Raw genomic sequence first — 18,201 nt, 5'->3', positions numbered from 1 at the left:
GATTTTACCTTCCTACATCTGCTCGGATAACGTAGAAGTATGACCCTCTGCTGTGCTCGGTTACGTGAGTAGTGCTTGAGGCTACAGGTCACATATGTTGAAGCTAACAGGAAGTTGTCAAACTTTTCATCGGTCTCCAGGCTGATTGAAGGTCGCGCCGGCTGTTTTTGAACAGGACGCTCTTTCCAAGATTGTACAACTACAATGGTTGTGTTTTATATGACAAGTCATATTCAAGGAGGAAATTATCAGATCAAGCCTTAATTGAAAATGAGAAACGTTAACTACATCAAAGACACCAAGCTATCATGTTACAGTATAGGGTAGGCTTAGCCTCCTGTTCAGGCCTCCTATAACGCGCGACATATATATTGGGGGGGGAATGGCTGTCTTAATCACCTTCCCTTTGCTGCGCCCGAAAGGGAGCAGGCTGTAGATAACGCGCGGACCCCTCGGCTATACAACTCCCTCAGCTGCACAAGTCCCTTGCCGGCATAAGAGCCCCCCCCCCCTCCCCCCAATATATATGTCGCGCGTTATAGGAGGCCTGCACAGGAGGCTAGGGTAGGCTAAGTGTTCGTTGGGCGGTGTCTTCTCTTAGACTTAAATAATAGCACTTCAGAAAGCACAATTGTAACTACTTGGTTCCCTAGGCCTGTTTAAGCCCCTATCTCAATGGACCCGCTGCACGTTGGCGATCTTACTGTGACCCAGCGATTTGACAAAGCGCTCAACGAATTTCATCGATGTCGATGAAAACTCAACGCTTGTTTCTTTTTCAGTCATACTTGTACGCTTTGCATGATATTCCAGTCATAAAGTCTAGGGTAACACAAATCCAGTTTAGGACGCAGCGACGCCGCCATGCGCCAACGTGGCGGGGTCCTAGTGAGATAGGGGCTTAAGCTGCATTTATGCATCCGTTTTATTCCATATCAGACTTTCGATTCTGTTTATGTCAAACCATTCACCATAATGCTAGCTCCTTCATTTGTTTACAAAAAGCCTTCGGGTTCGAATAACCCAAAATCAGACAAGGAGTTTGAATTCTGATTTCTCAGATGTCGTACTTGGCGAGACTCCGGCATGACCGGGAGTAAACCCGGAAGTTGTCTTGGGAAGTCCGTTCTGATCTTGTTCAAACTTCCGATGGGATCCCAGAGACTACAGTTCGTATGGAAGAAGTGTCACGTAGGCAAGATCAACTCTATAACAGGCCATACTATTATAAGTGTTCTGTTACCACCGTTTTTCGCTAAGTACCTCCAATAAAATACAGTTTTTGGCTTGTCTGTGTGTGTGCGTCTCTTCGTGTTTCCGGATTTTTGTAGTCAGCATAACTCAAGAACCTCTGAATGGATTATGATGATATTTGATATGTTGTCAGGCGTTGGGAAGACAAATGTCAAGTTCGATTTTGGGCCCACTGACATTGGTACTGCAGCAGAACTTGTTTTTTGTGTGTATCTTTTGACCTGGGCGTGCCGTGGTCTTGATTTTCTTGGTGGCAGATAGCTTGTGATGTAAGGAATAGGTGGTGTAGGCAGCAGCTTGCTCTGGAACTGCAGGGGCGTTTTTGTTACCTACGTATTATCTCTGGCAATGGTCTGTGTGTGTGTGTGTGTGTGTATGTGTGTATGACAGTGTGTGTGTATGTGCGTGAGACAATGTGTGTGTGTGTGTGTGTGTGTGTGATTCAGACCTACTTAGACCAGCATGACCCAAGAAGCTACAGATTGATTGTGATGACATATGGTATTTGGTATTGAGATATGCTACGATATGTTCTAATGGCCCCCAGGGGATATTTAGAATGATATACGGAATATCTAGAATGATATATAGATTTATGTTTAAACCTAACAAAAAGTTAACGTTGAATAGAAAATATAAAATCAATGGTCCTTTCTATGAAGACACATCCAACCCTCATGCAAACAGGCATTTATTCCTATTCAAAGATAGTTACAGTGCTTTCGTTTGTGGCAAACAATACGTTTTCTACCAACTGTAATATGTACATGATTGCTACTGATGAAAACCTTTACGTGAACGTGCGAATGACATAGATAGATCATTTTAAATTCTCAGAGAGCACCATGTTAAAAACACCTTTAAATGGGTTACTGGATATGTAAAAATGCTTCCAAATAATGTTCGAAACAATGCACGTTCAAAGACCATATTACACCAGGGCCTTACAACCATCCCGGTAGAGACGGGGGGCACCATAAACTTTCTTCCAACTTATGATCCACTGTTCATTGAGTCACGTGTCTAATCTGTATACCGTGGCGTCACAGAAGCTCATTCCTTGACAGACTTACCCTTTGTGGTGGGCATTACAGCTTGACCTCGATTCAGAATGAATTTTATCAACACAGATGAACTTCCAGGCTATTCTTCCATCTTATAATGGTACGTAGTATCTTTACTTTGTTTACACTGGATGTAAAGTCTACAAGATTTTGACGTCCAAAGCTTGTTACAACGTCCAGATTTCTAAAGCCTTACCACCCGTGTCTAGTATCCTTGGAGCAAGAACATTATGTAGGATATATGATGTTCTTGGTTGGAGTGATTGTCTTTCGCATTTTCATGCTGACATGCATAATTTTGTGTGTTGATAAATAGTAACTGTGAACCTATATTACAACTGTTACGGTATACAAGTGATGTTCTTTCCAGTTAGGTATAATGCTATTGTTAGTTTGATGTGTTAAAACTGGTAAGGAATACGTCATACAAGAAGGGCAGTATAGGGTGACGTCACAGCCCATGACGTCACATCATCACAGCACGTGACGTCACAGCCGCCATATTGGTTGGTTACATCTGGAAGAGCCATACCTGCACATTTCCATGCATATAATGTCAAAACCACGTGACAGCGGTCACACATTCAAATATGAATTCCGGGCTTAACCAATCAGCGTGACAGACACTAATTACGTCATAGTCACGTGAGTGCAAACAGCCAATGAACATACATATATCAGATGACCTTTATCGTTCGCTTTGGGGTCGTTGTGTTTCGACAAATCGTCAAGAATAAATAAATCGTGTACATGATTTAAGAGGCCTTAGCAAAAATTTAGCAAGCGTTCTTTTGACAACGATTGCTTACTGGAGGAATTTCTGACGTTCTACTTTATCAGGTCACATGATGGTTAATAATTACTGCTCAGTTGTAAGGGTGCACTTCTAATAGCAACCGCTACAGGCATTTCAAAAGCAAGTCTAGCCTTTTCCAAGGGTAGACACGTGTGTTGTTCAGTTGAGCACGACTGTCTTGTCAGGCGTTAGCTGTCAGCTTCGCTAACGTCGGATAACGAAAAAGTTTTTCCTCTTCGTTAAATCGTAAAAGTAATGTCGCATTGATTTCATCTTAAAATGTTTATGGAACTTCTAAAGTGTTTTCTCAGCGTAACATCTAAAATATTTTCCCAGTGAGCCGAACCCCTGGAGAGGGTTTGAAACTCTATGCTAGCAAATACGGAAAACATCGCCAGATGGCGCTTCTTTACTTGCTAGCACGTAGTTGCAAACTCCACGTCAGTGGTTGGTACGTCGTCCTTTGGAGGAGGAGGAGGAGTAGGAGACAGCGGCTGCGCTTCCACGCTCTCCTTCAACTTCCGAAACTGCCGCGAGGCTTGTGGCGACGCCCGGTGGCCCGACGAGTTGAGCTTCCCCACTCTGATCATCCGAACCTTCTCCGGAACTCTGCTGGATTCGAACATGTCGCTCTCCACTCCGAACTTCTCCCGGCAGCAGCAGCACAGGAGGTACCCGAACGCGCGCCGCATCTTCCTGATCCTGAAGACGTAGATGATAGGGTTCATCGCGGAGTTCAGGATGGCGGGTACCGTACCGTAGGTCAGAACGGACGGGGTGATCATCCCCGAGCCCCCGGCGCCTCCCGTCACCACATCGAGCAAGATCATCGTCATCAACGGAGCGTAGCACACCACGAAGACGATCAGGACCAGCGCCATGGTCTTAGCGAACACAATGTCTGCGGGTTCCCTGTGGTCGTCTATCTTGTGGGTCTCCATGAGTGACGTCTGTTGGTGAATGGAAAAGTACGTACGGAAGTACACGAACGCCTGAAAGAGGAGAGCGACAACGAAGGTGGTGAAGATCAAGGTGAGGAACCCCGTGGTGAAGGGCGGGAGGGCCACGGAGCAGGACGGGTGGTCACAGTTCGGACGGCTGTCGTTCAGGGCCTGGGAGTTGATCTGACACTTGCAGTGCTCCACGCAGTTCCAGCCCATCAGCGGAACTGATGCTATGCCGACGGCCAACGCCCAGATGACGCACACGGCGATGATGGCGTGCTTTCTCGTGACGTAGGCAACATGGTGGACGATGGTGATGTATCTGCAACAAGGAGAAGATTTCGTCTCATAATCCCATGAAATGAATAACCTCACCATTAATCATCAAAATACAATGGGCATACAGATATAGAATATACAAACATCACTATTTCTACACACCAATAATCTTTCCTTTTTTCATCCGTACCGGTCAGTTGTTTTGTAACTAACACTTGTATATGCAAACTGCTAGTTATCTCGTTTTAGAAGGCTAAGCGGAAAGAAAGAAGAAGATTTGTTTAGAAATGGATAACTATTTTTGTCAGTTGTTATACCAAGTAGCAGGATTACTAAAACAGAGGCTAGCCGCTAAGGTGAGTTTACACAATCATGTAACTGTTTTCTGAGTTCATATGCCAGAATACAGTGACACGTGTTGGATGCAGAGATTACGTCACGCACCTGTCTACACCAATCACCAACAGGCTGCCGGCGGACGCCATCAGCGTCATCATGATGATCAGCTTCCTCAGCATCCACTCGAACGGCGCGATCTTCACATCCAAGATGTCGTTTACGAGGAAACTATAGAATGAGATGAGCCCTAGCAACAAGTCCGCCACCGCTAGACTCGTCACGAAGACGTACATCGGCTTGTGGAGTCCGCGGGGTCCTTTCTTGATGGCCACGATGACCATGATATTCAAGAAGACGATGATCACAGACACGGCAATGGCGATGAACTGAATGATGCCGTACTCCGAGTCTTTGCACTGCTGACCGAACGGTGTTAAAGATCCGTTCGTGGGAAACGGAGAGTATGACGACCAACTGCTCTCAGTGGAGTTAGGCAGTAGTTCGGCAGTGTTCACCATGGTTGCACTTGTTGAAGCTATGACAGCTTTGGTTATGGGGTGTCTTTGGTTCGTTGAGTTGAGGGTCACGGATGCCGCAGTTGAGAGATTCGTGGCGGTGTACCCAATCGTGTTGTACACTGTAGTTGCAGTCGTTGGCGTTGTCCAATTAAGGGTGGCGATACTGATAGTGTCGTTCACGCTATAGACTGTGGTGTTGTGTAGTCCCAGGACGGTACCCAACGTAGAGATGTTCATCGTTCAGTAGATCGGTAGCATGCCCATGAGCTGTTGGTGAGTTGGACGCTTCTGACGAGATCAGATGTCGCGAGGTCAGCTAGACATGGCCACTTCTTGCAGGCTGTAAAAGAAAAAAGGAAAAAAAAGAATACTCAATGTTAGATCGCATATCGAAATGTTGGATTTCCATGAAGAGGACTCCTATTTCTTTGCTCGGCCCTGAAGCCGAAGGAATAGTGTGGTTATAGCCTTGAATGTTATCAGGTTGCGTGCCAGGTCTACACATTTCTCGGCAATGTCCTGCTGTTACCTTTGGCATTTTGTACGCGTTTCAGCTCTCATGATTAGAGTGAGAATTCCTAGAGGTAGTTTGGAATTTGATTTTGAAACGCAGAGAAAGTAGCCTGGTAACCATTCCTTTTTAGCAGTCGATTAAGTAAATACAGTAGAAGCCACTTGATTTCCCAGCGGATTAACGCACACTCCTGTTAATTGCACGGAATCCCAAAATCCCAAACCGGTTCCCGTTCACTCCATGGTTAGTGACTCCGCACATCTACACGGCGCATCGTCGCCAATGCCGGATAGCTGCACCAAAATTTGTCAAACATCGCCGAAAAGGCTCAATGCCGCCAATTTGTTTGAAATTCGATAGCATCTGTACAAGAGCGATAGTAATAAATTGTGACCGGCAGCATACTTTTGGCACGCATACTTTGCATCTCGTAACAGAGACAGGTTCATAGCTGTTCCAAAACCCAAGGATTTGTTGATCAGTAACTAACCTTTGTAATTAAAATCAAGGTAAAGTAGCACCGAGTTTAGCAGTTTTACGCAGCTTGTTTGTTTTTATACTTCTGCGGTGCTCAGTTCAAGGGCTTGAGTGGCAAAACATCGGTTCCGTGTTTTCCCCTACAGGCCTCATGTCTATCACATCTGGTCCATTATCGTGCTAAGTACTGCAGTCGACCTTCAGCAACTTCCGCCTCCGCAATATAACAATCCCACATGCCCGTACATATAGAATACAACGCGATGTACCCCGTATCGCCTGAGGCTGGGACCGAGGTTGATTTATTTTTCGACAGCGGCGCAACCGGCGCACCCGAAGCGCGTTCGACCCATAGGATGGAAGCCCGTGCAATACTACTTCGAAGTCAGGGCAATACGGTAAAATATAGATCGGTCCGAAACACCCGTATCGACCGTTATCCCAGGTATGACATGAAATACACTAGTGGATAGAGTGTCCGTTTTGCATTCGATAGGTCGCGGGAGCAAGCCCTAAAAAGTCTAAGAATGGTACAAGTGCTTTCGCCTCGCTTACAAATCAGCACTTATGGGAAAGAGTATGCCAAAGCTGCATTGCACTTCAAAGTTACTAACTAGACGAAAAAGGACCATGCTTCACCTCTGTTGAGAATGACTGCCTTCCCCTTAGTTGAAAAAAAAAACACTAGGCGAAGTCTGCAACCGAGGCTTTTGTAACACCATATTAGCTGCTCCCTTCGGTGCACGGTACAGGTCTTACTTGAAGCATCTGGTTTACATTTTCTACTCGAACTTTGATTATGACTTCTCACTCTGCCCCCCCCCCCCCCACATGCCAATGTGTCTTGTTCTACACAATAATTGCAAGTCGTGGGTGGAAAAGAATTTTAGAAGAAGTAGGAGGCGGTGTCGGACAAATCGCTCAAGATTTCCGGTGTTGTCTGAGACTGAGTGCATTATCAAGACAAAGTAGCTTAGTTTCTGCCAAATCAGCCGGGAGAGCAGGGTTTTGTGGACATTGAGTTTTTAGGATCGATGCAAATAGCATTATTTCGATAAATAGGCTCAGTCTGGAGCGTGGTAAGCTAGAAATTTGGTGTGAGTCTAACAATTATGATGTCTAATGCTGCTTCGACAAATTTTAAAGAGCAAAGTGCAACAAAGACATGTTTAGAAGTAAAACTAGAGACTAATGCTAAAGAACAGACTTCAATTCAATATGTTTACTCCCATGGCAGGAATTCGTTTATTTTCATTTTCATTTCTATTCCACTAATTCGGCTGTCAAAACATGCAGCCAGGTCTAGCCGTCTATCCTGTCAAATTTGACTAAAAGGCACGTTCTGCACAAATTAAAACAACACAAGGTTCTGAGAATGACTGACAGGGAAAAACAATCTCCACAATTGGTTGACGTAGATTTAATGTTCCTGACCACGTCGTGCGCTCAAAAACGTGACACTGCCTGTTTTGCTACACTACGGATTGCCGAAGAACAAGTCAAAAGACAACAACACTTGAAAAATCACTCTGTCATACAAGAAACACTTATCCCCAAGCAGATGTATTGCGCCGGGTTGTTACTGTTTCTCTAAATTACCACTTGAAGACGTAGGAAAGGCAGGGTGGAGTTTGGACAGGGGTATTACTTTTACTGCTACACCAGGTGGTGCCATTTGCCTGGGTACCGGGTGGTGCCATTTGTACTGCCACACGGGAGGGGGGGGGGCGGATACCACCTGCCGTAAGGCGTAGATGGACAGAAGAACGCGACAATTTGCCAAGAAAGATTAGATAGTGAACTTTAAGTTCTGGCAATGTAGCAGAGGACATCTTGTACTCACACGGATATATTCTAGACATGTTTATTTTTACTGCTTCTCGCTTTGATACATTAATTCAGCTAAAATCAATGCGATAGTTTACTAGATCAAACTGTAGTAAATAAAATATCTAAGTGACTGATTAAAAACTGATATTTTGATATCTGATATTCATATCATAGGACGATTGTGTATAGATTCATCTATTTACTGGTTTGAAATACATAAAGTAATTCTTAATGTTTCTTACTCTCGCATCAAAATAAGGTGATGTCGTCCATAAAATAAAGATAGTGTGGCCGTCGTAGACATCCTGTTGATGAAAATTTCATACCGCAAGTCATGGTCGGTTACCCCCCTCCCTCCCTCATACAAATACTCTACATTACTCCGATATCACTGCAGATTTGAATCGGACACAACTTCGGGACGTACCAAGAAGGATCACGAAGGAGGGGTGTGTGGAAATGTTAGACTGACTTCATTTGGGTCACAAATGTTCTGCTATCAAAATCATTAGCGTTTCAACATAAATTCTAAGCGGAAGTGTTATTTAAAAGTAATTTCCAGCATTATTGCAACTGTTATTCTTCAATTTTACCCCCTCAGAAGAAAAGGGCTCTCTCTGGCCAGTTCTTTACTGTGGGTAAGATTTCTCTCTCTTCCTGTAAAGAAACAAAGTTCGCTATTCGTAAACTCGACATACGATCCACCTCCCACAGAATTACTTGATCAGTCATGGGGTAAAATTTCGCTTGCTTTGTCAAGAATAAACTCCGAATAAGCCGCCGGCGACACGAACAACCAAAACACAGTATCCAGTATCAAACCTCAAACAAACACATAGGGATAAGGTTTAAGCCTGCCCTATTTTGTTATGAAATAACCTCAAAACAGGCTACTCAATGGGTGTTTTAACATTGCCGCTTTATGCTGATTATGTGGTACTGTTTTCTGATCGCCACCGTGGTCTGATAGATATTGAAAACGAGAACGACTAGAAAAGACAGAAATGATCAGAAAATATTACCCATGTCAGAAAAAAAGGACAATAAATGTTTAAAAATGCCCGTCGAGGAGTCTGCTGTCGAGGCTAGGAAAGCTGAATAATCCCCGGATGTCTGCACCAGACAACTGCTCACGCGCTGTCAATCACTTAGACCAGATCACACTAGTAATTTGATTAGGATATAGGCTTGACGGAAACGACCTTATCGCATCAACAGATATTGCAGAAATTTACATACGATTATTAGATAGAGCATGAAATAACAATCATGCACGAACAAAAATTAAATTTTCGCAAAAAGTCTACATTCACTTGCGTTTGACCCTTTTGACACAAAAATAAGCTACCCACTGTTATATAAATAATAAACATAAAAGTAGGTAGGTAGATTCACATAAAGGCGATCTAGTACATTTAACGATTGACAAGATCTATAACAAGGAATTTAAATGTGTTGGATGTTGTTTATACTTACATACATCAATGACATTAAACCCCCTCCCCGCGAACGAGCAGTGCCCCCAAGGCAAGTGAAGAAAGCAAGAAAGGGCAAATACCCAATAGGGGTGGATAACATCATTAGTTTTACGTGCACCATTTGGTTCATGACTGGGTGTTGCACATAACGTTGACAAAGGTTTCCTGTTGTGTTCCCAGCTATCATATACATATAAGTACGGTGTTTATAATAAATAACACTAATCAATCTACCCGACAAGCCCAAAACGTCGGACATCCACGCAGAGACTGTTGTAACCTGTTCTAGACTGACAGACAATCATATGCATACAACGTCGCCACAGAAATGTACGGAAAGCTGGAATATACCGTGCTAAGGTTGGCATGTACTCAAAACGTATGTGACACCTTGTGACTAGCTCTAGATTAAGACATACCTTACCTATAGTATACTGCAAAGGTTGCTGGCAGATGTAAACATCACAGCAAAACGGTAGCTGTACGTGTCACTTGCCGTGCCAGCCAGTCAAGCTCAAGGGGACCGGGACCTTACCACTGGGCAGAGCCTGGCACACATGCGGGGACGATCCAATTGTTACGGGGACTCTCCATTGTCTCAACACACAGGGTGTGAAAAGTGATAAACCCCTTTTCTCACGGGTGGGAATACATTGATTGACAAAAAAACACACAAATAAAGTAAAATTTCCAGAAGCCCCGATTATACTGTGACATTACAGTACGTACATCGGGCCATGCGCTACTTTCGGTGGGGTTATTTGACAGGTGACACCCCCATACCACCTCAATGCGGCCTAAAATTTGATAAATCACTCAACAAATTTCATAGATAGAAATCGAACATCTTTACACTTTTTGTGGTATGTGTGTCTTTTAAGTCATACTTTTACATTTTGCATGATATTCCAAATATGAAATCATTCGATTTAGGCCGCAGCGATGTAGCAGCGCAATCGCCGTCAAGTGGAATGGGGGCCTAATTAAGATATCAGAACTAGGTCACACATGTATCTGCAATTGTAATTTTCTATGCTTTGTGAGATTAATTCGTCACGGATGCAGACATTGGAATCTTGTTTCGAATCACCGTGAATAGAACATGTGTCCAACTTGTATTATAGCTAGGTATTTTGTTGTTGTTATTGTTATACTACTAGTAGTATCTGAAAAACGGCTTCCTCGGATACGAGTCTCGTGTGCTTTCTTCACTCTTACTAAAAACCGAGAAGAATTCGCCTCATTTATGATGCCAAATTTAACGTTCTAGGTCAAAGTCAAGCGCGCTGTATCAGGGTAGTTCACGCGTGACCACGGGGAGTGAAAGAGTCAATATCAGAAAGCCACATGAACGTGACATTATGGATGGCGTGCACTGGAAGTCACCAACCTGATGCGAGTGTGAAAAAGATAAGTTGACGGGACAACCCAGTTGTCTTGAAATGAATGAATAAATAAACAACGCGCCTAAAAACAACGCGATTTTGAAGTTGAAGATGCGAAATCTTTGTTTTTTACCTTAGAAACCAGCCGAATGAATAAATAAAATAAAGCAATACGCGCGCGTGTACGTCATACATAATATTAAATTCAAGTGACGTTAAACAAGCAAGTGGGTGGGGACGGAGTCACCCTGGGTCAAACGCCGTGGGTTTGATAAATGTTTTTGCTGCGACCTACAATTAACTTTGCCATATGTAACGCCCTGACGGCACAACACATGCCAAAACCGATTCAGTTATTCTCTGACTCAGTGCACCTTCTTTAAAAACGACATTCCGCAAAATCAAATACAAGCTGATAACAAAATTGGAGGAGGCAAAATTTCACCAAAACTGCACATACGGCACAAATACTAGTCTATCAAAAAGGAAACGACTGCCAAGGTCGCGAAGCAACGTCGAATTCGAACCAAACGTTTCAAACTTGGGGTCAAGGTCATGAAAACACGCTCTCACCTGTGTAAACAAGTCTTCCCGAACCTGTAGAGTCTGTTTTGAACCCAAAAAATTGCCTCTGACGGGAGCAGTCTGAGTTGTTTTGCCAGTCGAAGTGTGCTCACAGGAATTGTTCGCGTGACTTTGGCGACGAACATTGGCAATTTGCTGTTGAATTATTAACCTTATGTGCCAACGGTCAGGCGCCGTGTGCAGGTCATATTCTAAAAGAGACCCGGCCTTTCGACAGATGTGATGTTTGGGGAATTCTTCTAAAACAGCGCACCAGGTCACCTGTATCTATCATCACTACTACTGTTGTATTTCAAGAAGCCTTCCATTTTGGTGACATTATTCAGAAACCCCTCCAGATCTACACACTTTGACATACAGGGGGTTGAATTATCATAGAATGTTTTTGGTGTTAATACAACAACAATTACACCGGTTTTGAAAGCAAACATCTGCCGCAAATGCTTATATTTTCACACAAAATTTGCTGAATTCATTAGCATGACTGATCCCAGAGAAAGAGAAAATTCATAAATGCAAGCGTTCGTGTTTTCTGAGCCGTAACAATATGTTTATTTTCAAACCGCATTTTTTTTCTCTTTAGCTTGCCTGTTATGTATTCGTTCTTGCTTGTTAAATAGTTAGCGACAAGACAGATATGTCAGGTCCTGATCTCATTTAGTTCATGCCTTTTTACGTCCCTAGAACTCATCAACCAGTCAGCAGCAATGCCGGGCTGCACGAATGTCTAATTCCCCTATAGCCCTGGGGTATGCCCTTCCCCTGAACAGTTTGAAGGTGCCCTAAGAGGGCCAAGACCACTACACAACAACCAGGGGCAATGCCAACTCTCATAATTCCGTGGGTACCCTAAGACCGACACAAAAAATATAAAAAAACACACACAAAACTTCGAGGTCTTGTCTTGAACACCTGTTTACACCTAGTACATTTAAGTAACTAGTATATCATGTATTATAGGCTCCATATGTCCATACATCTACAACTAGCGAGAAGGGATTGAACCTGTGCATAACAGTATTAATTAGTCTTTAGATGTAGTAGAATATCACGTTTTTAACATCACTGTATTTATTACACTGCTTTATCACCATGACCTGTACTTGTAAGAGCAGAAACGAACAGTACAGGTCTTTCATTCATTCATTCACTATATGTGATGATAACATATCAGGCTTCTTCAGACCTTAAAGGAAGGCTTGTGTATTTGCAGAAAGATCGCAGATAAAATTTTCAACAACTTGTAATATACAGTACAGGCAACAGAAGAAACTAATTCGAGCCCTGTAGAGATTTCGCTGTTGGAATGTCCGTATGGTTTGTATCCAACTCCAACGGTTGAAACGGTGCAGCCGTCAGGGACACGTTTCCTTCTTATGTACAGGTGGTAACAGCTGTTTCTCCAAGCAGATGTGACACTTCAGCTCGTTTTTAATTGGTCGAATTTTCTCTCAATTTACAGGTCCATCAAATGACGGAAAAGAATAAGTTAAACGAGGAAGGGAAAGATAGGTGGAGAGAAAGGATGAATGAAGGAAAAAAGGTTGAAAGAAAGATCTCGAGAGAGAGAGGGAGAAAAGAAGAGAAAGATGAAAAGAGAGAAAGAATGGAACAGACTTGTTTTGATGTAGATGTAGTTTACCAGTGTGCTCTCTCCATAATCTCCAAGCAGATGTAGGGTACATGAAGAAATAAAAACGGATATCATTATAGAAACAATGGCACAGAATACGAATGAAGAAGCCGCACCCCACATCTTCTTGGAGATCAACCCCCACAGATACTTGTCCCATCGGTGATGTACTGTTTCGAGCGGTGTGTTGACTTTGGCTCCTCGTGCAATAGTTTGTCTGAAGATCTGATCACTGTACATCTCGGGTGTCTATCGAACATGGCTCGACTATCGTCTCCATGGCAACGGTAGGTCAAGGTCACGCCTCTAAGACAATGTGATTGCAAGGTCAAACAAAACTAAGGATTATTTACCACAAAGGGAGCTTTGAACTTTTGTAGTACAGAGCTAAAACTTTGGCTTCAACATGATAAGTAATTTTATTTTTTTACTGTCCTGTTGCATGTCAATCACCTTAGGTCACGTGACCTTACGGGTACGTGACGTCATCTATTGGTGAAAACAGCCAGGAAATTTATACCACCCGCTGTCTCCGTTCCTTTTTTGTCGCGGGTTACGCAAGAAATGTAAGACAATACAGCACATCTTCTTGTCAGCACCTTTGGTCTGAGACGACCCTGAGAGGGCTGACTTGACCCCAAGTTGGCGCCAAGGAAAGTGATGATGAGACACTTGAAGCTTCGCACGTCTCAGAATCATTCGAGAAGGGCACGCCACGATCTTTTCTCCTATGGAGGTGATAGCGAGGGGTTTTTAAAAACCCACGTCCACAACACAAGAAGACACCGTCTGGCTTCTTCCGCAGACTTGATTAGTTATCACATTTATCTCAATCATTGTCTACTAGCATACAGATACTCTACTGGCAAAATAATGAGTTAGAAGAAAGATTTGAAATTGTTCTCTTACCAGCAAAATAACGAGTTAGCATCAGGTACCCCTCTAACTCATTTTTACTAGAAGAAAGAAGAGTTCTTAGTAGTTAAATAAGGAGTTAGCAACCCCATTACTCATCATTTCTTACTAGAAGACAAAAATCTCTCTTTGAGTATACCTGAAGTCATTTGGGAAAGACCTACTGACAAACAAAACTCACAGGATGATCCTCTCATGATACCATGAAAGACCTGTTCACAAACCAACCGGGATCAAAACACATCATCCTAGTTGGATGACTAAAACAAACAAAAAAGAAAATAGAAAGAGATTTAAATTTTACAAAACGTCCACTCCTAACGGGGCGCCGAGCATCTCCAAACAGATGTTGGGATGGAAAATCGTAACATTTTCTGACTACCCGGGTTCTCCAAGAGTGAGGGTCTGCCAGAGAAGCCGACAATCTTTCATCCCTTCTGCTTGGAGTGTAGAGCAGCCGCAGGCCGCCAGCTTGTTCCCCTAAACCCGCCCACAGCCCGCAGTCTCTCCGCCACACACACACGTACACCCTCCCACGGACTCACGCCCCCAAAATCCAGGAATTGGAATGTCCATTCCTTTTCGAAGATGCCGGGTTACAAAGGAAATAATTTGGCTTATCTCAAAGCGGTTTCCTTGTTCGTCTAAAGATCGGCGATCCGGCACGGAAAATCGTCGATTGGGGGTCACAGAGAAAATAATTTTCGTGGGCGACAAATAACTGGTTCCATTTGTTGTGTTGGTAATTGGGATTACATTTCAGGCCCTCTACGGTCAAGGTTACAAATTGTTCCGCTCCAGGATAACACAAATCTTAACATCTTTGCTAGGACAACGAAATGTATATAATTATGGTTATTGTAAAATACCGCATGCCATATACCATCGACTGTCTACGGCTTTAGAACACGGCTGCCGCAAATAATATAAAAACAACACTAAACTTTTCCGTTGAAAAAAAAAAGAGTAACGCAGTACTTCGATAACGTTTACACAACGTCTCTTCTCATCTCCCACCCCTTTAACCAACAATGAACGGTACCCTTTATGTTATCGTTGATTTTATCATAACCTTCAAACTTGCATCAAAGTACAAAGTCTTTGGCTTGTGAACCTAGAACTTGGACCTCAGTTTAGGCAACATTTCATGTCATTATCTTATCTTAACTAACCAAAAAACTGTTGCTGTTGTCTTCGTATTTTTGTTAACATTTTTCTTCTTCAGATTCTTGCCAATCTTATCGCTACATACTGTATGTATACGGAGTTCCCCAAATAACAATAATAAAAAGAATTCAGGAAGTTTGACAGACCTCTATACGTAAACAGCATTTCCTTAATAAGATAAGGATGTTTGAAACGAGTGTAATTTAGATATAACGTTACGTGTTCCGTATGGCACTATATCATGTTTTCCATATATTTTTGGTCAAAATAAAAACTGAAGTCGTAGTGAAGACGTCTCAGTTTGCTTGTTTCTGTTTCTTTGAAGTTGAACTAGTAGTTTGTGATATTTCTAAGACCAGTGTGGCCCTATTTCCAAGGAGGTATTAAACCTCTTTTGTATTTTGTAGCACAACCTCAATCTCTGAAAAGGCTGTGATAGCAGTGTTGTGAGAGGAGGGTTAACCCCCAGGGCCGCCCTCCTGAGTGAAAACTGCATTATCTCACGCGACTGTTTCATGTCAAACAGGTCCCACCTGGGGCGGTCTGAGGCTCAACGTGGGAGTTACCAAGAAACTGGTAACGCCACAATTGCCCAAGCGTTCGAATAACGTTCATATTATAGTTTTAGGGTATTTCTACTCAATATGGATTAACATATCATGCAAACAATATCTTAATTATCATGTAGCGTCAACTATTATAATTTCAGCGGAATCCCTAAACAGGACCCACAAATAAAAAGGTAAATTCAAGTAACTCAAGAATGTCTTGAAAACCTGAATATCTGAAGTGTGATCGATGATCATTGATGATGCATTAATAATATTTTTTTATGTTACAGTTTTTTTCTTTAATGTGGTGGTCTTAGATTACCTGGTGGAATTATGATAATTGACGTTCTACACGGAATATGGAAAAACTATCAGAGCAATCTTGACCCGAAAATGTCTTACTTAAAGACAAGATAAACGTTTGTTTGACAGTTGACTGCCATTAAAGTGTTAACAGTGTCCAGTTGGACCCTGTTATCTGTAAATTAGGTCAATTATTTGGGGGGTCTGCGTGTTGTCGGAGAGTATTATCTGGAATAGGAGGGCCTGTACCCGCTCAAGGAGGAACACGTTGTTTTGATTTTGTGTTGAAGTGACTTCAAAAGGGGTTATGTTGATTTGGATGTTATGTTTGTGACTTGTGTGTCCAAGTTTGTTATTGTAAGCTTAGAATTTTTTGGAGGGGCTAGAAATAGTAGAAATCGGTCAAGGTTTGGCATAGTATTTAATGGATTAAAAAAGAAAATTGAATGAATATGCGTTCTTGTTATTCAATGGTGAAATTATGTTTCCTCTAGAAAATTCTCCGTAGACTTTAACCCCCCCCCCCGACTCATTTTGTTCGTTACTTATTATTACGAGCAGCACTTTTTAGTAGAATGTAGTTTATACAACGAAGAGAGAGCTGCGCTTTATAAACTTATTCAATGTAGCTTTCCCCATTTTATACATCTTTGCAAAGAGGAACAATTCATATTTCTAATGACTTTAGGTAAACCCTCTATTATAAAACACACCTGTACGTATATTTACAATATCACCAAGAAGCGAGAAGAGGCCAAATTAACGTAATCATTAGATTAGTGTTAGCTTATCATTGTAATGTATATATATGTACTTTCAAACTGTTATGTTTTCTGTTGTGACCTGTACTAAACCCAGTGGGTATGTGTGTACAATAAAGGTCTTCATTCATTCATTCATTCATTATTTTTTTGTAATAAGAAGAACAAAACACAACGTCTACTAATCCTTGAGCCATTTTACTGACCCGCTACATTCATACAAATCATAGCTACTTGATTGTGTTGTTACGCATAAGTAAAACAATTCGTACAAAAGCGGCAACTTGAAAATTCATGTATTCATGAAAGTAATCAATGAATAACAATGCGTCGTTGGTAAACGAACGTTATGTTTTGAATCACAATCTATCGTAACAGCATGATCTCTAAAAATAATAGAAAGGATTAAAATACGAAAAAATAAACGACTTCACATGATAGAAAGTGAATGACAAAAAGACAAAATGCATGTGTATAAAAGAAAGAGTTTGACAAACCCAAGGAGGCTTAAAAGGGCTTTTAACCTCCTTGATAAACCCCAATGTATCCCATCGACCTAATCTATCTAGATTGACATTAAGCTATGACAGTAGCGAGTGCCTTGTGGGGTTCTGGCCCTTCTGTCAGGCAAGGAAGGAATTCTTCTGTTTTTCTTATCTACAAAGAGACGTAACAAGCACAGAACACCCAAAGGAGTTGCAAGTCTATCATTTAACAATTTGCAAGTCTATAATTTACTGGTGAGACACAAAGGTAAAACGGTACAAAAGGCATCCAAGCAAAAGGCAACGGTAACGGTAGATAACAATTATTTCTTAGTGGTCAATTCTTACAACTGCCTTGTAACAAAATTTAATATAGAACCGAACCAACCCCTTGAGACCCCGCAATTTAATATTGATTTTCAACGCATGAACGCCCCTATGTACAATTTGATTCACTCTACAGTGTGCTTATTTTGCGAAGGGCTATATGTGAACATTTTCGCACACAACTGCGATATCATACCGACATACCCCATGTTTAGCCTTGGTGTTGCTATGATCAAACAAACGACACTAAAAACGGCAATAATATGGAAAAGGCGCAGCGCAGGCGTTGACAGAATCGCGCAGACAGTTGTAACTGTTACATTTGTAAGAAAACAAACAACATTTTGAACCCACCTGTGTTTGAAAACGGCCCAAACTTGCTTCAAATCGTCCTCGGTGAGTTGTAAACGCGTTCACACACAAGAACACGGTCTAGGGGAAGTTGTGTATCGGATATACCGATAATTCTACGTAACAGGACTTGACACTTCCGGCTTTTTTCAGCAGCAGACGCCAGTAAAAAGTCGTGTCGTCACAGCTGACCCACCCTAGGGGTCACCAATGGGCGGAGCCAAGCGCGGGGTCACTGGATGATT

The 18,201-nt window shown here is 42.3% G+C and overlaps 1 protein-coding gene across 3 annotated transcripts; it reads right to left on the bottom strand.

The window, feature by feature from the left end:
- Positions 1–1,929: 1,929 nt before the first annotated feature.
- On the bottom strand, positions 1,930–18,201 carry LOC136445929 (sphingosine 1-phosphate receptor 1-like). 3 transcript variants are annotated; one of them, XM_066444163.1, is made up of 3 exons: positions 17,960–18,201; positions 4,782–5,534; positions 1,930–4,380 (listed from the first exon to the last, which is right to left on the bottom strand). In XM_066444163.1, exons 2-3 carry the CDS (start codon positions 5,429–5,431, stop codon positions 3,531–3,533), a joined length of 1,500 nt encoding a protein of 499 aa, XP_066300260.1. In that variant the 5' UTR covers positions 5,432–5,534; positions 17,960–18,201; the 3' UTR covers positions 1,930–3,530. The 3 variants fall into 3 exon arrangements, with proteins under 3 accessions (XP_066300260.1, XP_066300262.1, XP_066300261.1); XM_066444165.1 differs by lacking the exon at positions 17,960–18,201 and adding an exon at positions 11,452–11,568; XM_066444164.1 differs by lacking the exon at positions 17,960–18,201 and adding an exon at positions 9,918–10,058.

The sequence above is a fragment of the Branchiostoma lanceolatum genome, chromosome 12, assembly GCF_035083965.1.
Source record: "Branchiostoma lanceolatum isolate klBraLanc5 chromosome 12, klBraLanc5.hap2, whole genome shotgun sequence".
Taxonomy (NCBI): Eukaryota; Metazoa; Chordata; class Leptocardii; order Amphioxiformes; family Branchiostomatidae; genus Branchiostoma; species Branchiostoma lanceolatum.
The sequence above is the reverse complement of the archived record's forward strand: the minus strand, read 5'-3'. Positions and strand labels throughout refer to the sequence as shown.

Coding starts and splice junctions, on each gene's coding strand:
- LOC136445929 (XM_066444163.1), bottom strand. CDS start 5,431: ATGAACATCTCTACGTTGGGTACCGTCCTGGGACTACACAACACCACA. Junction 4,381..4,781: donor TTGGTGATTGGTGTAGACAG/GTGCGTGACGTA, acceptor TCCTTGTTGCAG/ATACATCACCATCGTCCACC.